General features: G+C 25.7%; 1 protein-coding gene across 4 annotated transcripts in view; it reads right to left on the bottom strand.

Moving 5' to 3' along the window:
* Window positions 1–3,305, bottom strand: part of LOC100167585 — a 10,531-nt gene extending 7,226 nt beyond the window's left edge. Inside the window, exons 1-2 of one of the 4 annotated variants that reach the window (XM_029488732.1) lie at window positions 3,049–3,305; window positions 1,834–2,102 (exon numbers count right to left, since the gene is read on the bottom strand). In XM_029488732.1, the coding sequence (XP_029344592.1) occupies window positions 1,834–2,093 (260 nt within the window). In that variant the 5' untranslated portion in view covers window positions 2,094–2,102; window positions 3,049–3,305. Of the gene's footprint in view, window positions 1–1,833; window positions 2,103–2,186; window positions 2,580–3,048 lie in introns of those variants that run through there. The other 3 variants (XM_029488733.1, XM_016808316.2, XM_016808317.2) reach the window with 3 other exon arrangements.
* Between the last annotated feature and the right edge of the window lie 224 nt (window positions 3,306–3,529).

Raw genomic sequence — 3,529 nt, 5'->3', positions numbered from 1 at the left:
TTTGTTGTTGATGTATAACGCTTTATAAGTACCTAATAGATATTGTGATATGATTAATTTGGAATGTATTATAGGTAGGTACCTATTATATGTCAATTTTTTTTTAATACCATATATAATATTATGTCTTATACCTAGACTGACATACCATCTCCGCTCAGAATCGTTTTTCTTATACAATGATATTATATCATTGAATTCGAATTTAATACCATCCTTTATACAGTGACTCACTTGTAATCTACTGTACAGCAGAGCGACATCCACTTACCCACCTTTTTTACGTTTTAACCTAACTAGTTAATTATTTTTGTTTTAACTTTTTAACTTATACAGTTAAAATGTTTATTATTGTATCTTAAATTTTTATAGCTTATTACTTATTATTGCTGCAATAATCTATTTTTTTACGCAGTGTAAAACGTCTTGATAAATATTCGTGTAAATTAATAAAGGGCTGTCGATGACTTAAAAATATTGTAACTGAGTTAAGTTAAGTTTATTTTTTTTGTCAAGTTGAAACCTATCTAGTTGAAAATCCTTCGTCATAGTTTTTTTTTATAAGCATTTAAAGTTCAAATCTTGACAAAATACGCAAAAATCACGAAAATTTGTAAATTATTTTAAATTGAGAATTCATAAAAATCTAAGATTTGAAAATTTTATACAAGATTATTCATAAGTTTGTCTACCTTTATCAAAAAAAAAATATCGACAAGCAAATCAAATAAAATTTTTATGGGCGTTTGAAGTTTATATTTTTACAATATTAGTTATTCACTCGATTTCTCATGTAGCGGTTTCGTTATATTTTTCTTATTCAAAAACGAATGTAGGTACATGGACATTTTTCTGAATGATTATATTTTCATTTTCTATTCAACACATAATTTTGAAAATATTTTGACTCTTTTTGAGCTGTTTACGAATTTTAACAGTTTTAAATTTTTTTAGTTTTTTTTTCTATAAATATCAATGAAATTGTATTTACTGGGTAAAAAAGCGTGAAAATTTAATGCAAGGCTCCTGATATATTGTTACAATATCAGTTTAAAAATATTAAAAATAGTAAATAAATAGGCACAATTTTTTTTTTTTTGAAGCATTTAAATGTAGAATTTTGACAAAATTTATCAAATTTAAAATTTAAAATTTAATAATATTTCTGTAGTTAAAAATGTATAAAATGTTTAAATTTTATAGCTAAGGATTGAAATTTTAAAGCAAGGTCCCGCGTAAATAGGTTATATATAAATTACTTTATTCACAATAATATCATCAAATATACTTAATAATATTGTAAATATTACCTTCCTAAGCAGTTAATTATAAAAATAAAATAATTTTTATCTTATATTATGATAAATGTAGTGTAGGTACAGAATATAAGAGACATAACTGACAAGTTATATGGTGAACGAACTACGTAATACCTTTTGTTCTTATAAATGTTAAAATGTATTGTAAATACACGATAATTATATATATGTTAAGTATTGGAAGAAATATTCAAAAACATTTAATTACAGCATTAATTTTTAGAGTGATACAAATCGTGTAAGAAAGTAAGTAACTGACAAGCTGACAACTTATTATTATTAAAGATTGTTTGAAGTATTTATAATATCATATATTCATATATTTAAAGATTACAGAACTTTACTGAGCTAGGACATTATCAACCGTGTCTGCATTCTATATTTCATAATTTAAATTACTGTAAAGAAAAATGAATTGAAATAAAATAAAATCCCCAATATAATATTCAAAATGTCACAAAAAAAATAGTGAGAATAGTTTAAGAAAATAAAATATGATTATTTAGCGTCTTACCTTATATCAATAAGTTCGTTGCCATCAGGAGATGCTTTATAGGTTTTGCACTTATGAAAAGGTGTACATATACAATCTTCATAATTGTTTTCATCCTTTAGTGCCGAAGTTTCCAAAATGGTCGTTAACTTGATCTCTGACGATGACTGCAATTCAGACGGCAAGAAGCCAACCACTGTAGTTGTTTGTACAATAGATATTTGTCCTTTCCGAGACGATGAAACGATTCCAGCAAACAAAATCAAACCAAAAATATGCATGGTAAAATTCTGTAAACCGTGGTAAAATAATATTATAGTTGGTAAGAAACAATATGATACATATTTTAACAAACTTTTGAAACTATTTCAAACCTGTAGATTTTTTTTTGAAAAACCTAAATTTTATTGTAATATTATAAGTATGTTTAATTTATAAAATGAGTCATGAAATCATCTTTACTTTGATATAGTATAGTTTTTGAATAACTATTTTTAAATGTATTTATTGAATTATAACACACTACTACTATATTGGTAGTTATAGAATATTTATACTTAACACATTTTAGACAATTTACTTACCATGACTAACGGAATTTATTCAATAACAAAGTCACTAAAATAAAAATGTTTTAAAAAATATTATATTTATTTGCCTATCAAATAATAAAATGTATGTAAATTTGTATTAAAAATCATTTTTATGCACATTCAATTCCTAACCACTTGCTGCAAATTGTGTTTCCGTATCAACAATAAGCTCGGCAGTAATATAATATGTACATTTTATAATATTTTAAATATTCAATAATAACCTGAAATCCTTGAATCCAGTTTTGAAGTTATAAGCAACGTGTTTTTTTCTTTAGAATACTAAATTCTTACTACGTCATGGGTTTATTGATTAATTACAAGATACTATACACCAGTTTTTCCTCCGTCAAACACCCATACATCAAAACATGATTTTTGCAATATAAAAAATAATTATATTCATAATATCATCATATAACTGTAAAATAATAAAAATCGATATACTGAACATGCATGTCTGATGTCATCGATGATCAAGGGTGTTTTAAACTTATGAATTTTTGTTAGTTATAGAATCAATTATAAATGCTACAATATAGTATTTATATTCAATTAGTTGAACCTGGCCACGCTTTTATGTGGTCCAGTCTGATATGAAATTAATACGGAAGTATAAATAAACTCAATTTAGCGAACATACCGTTATAATATTACGTTCATTCGAAAACCATGTTTGAGTGTCTAGAAAATCAGTCACCTCAAGTGAAAATCAATGTACGTGCAACTTCATCACTTTAGTATTGGCGATTTGACTGCGTCGATTTCAAAATATATGCAAGCAGTAGTGGGTAATCCACTTGCGATGGATTGCGGATCAAACGTATTGAGCGACAGTAAATTCAACAGTAAGTGTAGATAATTGCAAAATAATCGATTTTTCAAACCTGTGCGGTAAACGATGATACCATGAGTGAGGTCAGGTTTTTAATAGAATGCACGTACAAATTTTAGGCGTGCTTACTCAACATATAATTTACCGCGAGAAAAGCAAGGTTTTTTCAAATCAATCCCCACTTGTATACTATACTTATATCACGATTCCATGAACAACAAAAATGATATCCAATCATGATAACTATTTTATTTTCTGCAATCATATAGTAATAAGTTATTTTATTATT

The sequence above is a fragment of the Acyrthosiphon pisum genome, chromosome A1 (genome assembly GCF_005508785.2).
Source record: "Acyrthosiphon pisum isolate AL4f chromosome A1, pea_aphid_22Mar2018_4r6ur, whole genome shotgun sequence".
Classification (NCBI taxonomy): Eukaryota; Metazoa; Arthropoda; class Insecta; order Hemiptera; family Aphididae; genus Acyrthosiphon; species Acyrthosiphon pisum.
Note: the sequence above shows the minus strand (reverse complement) of the source record. Positions and strands in the feature narration are given on the sequence as shown.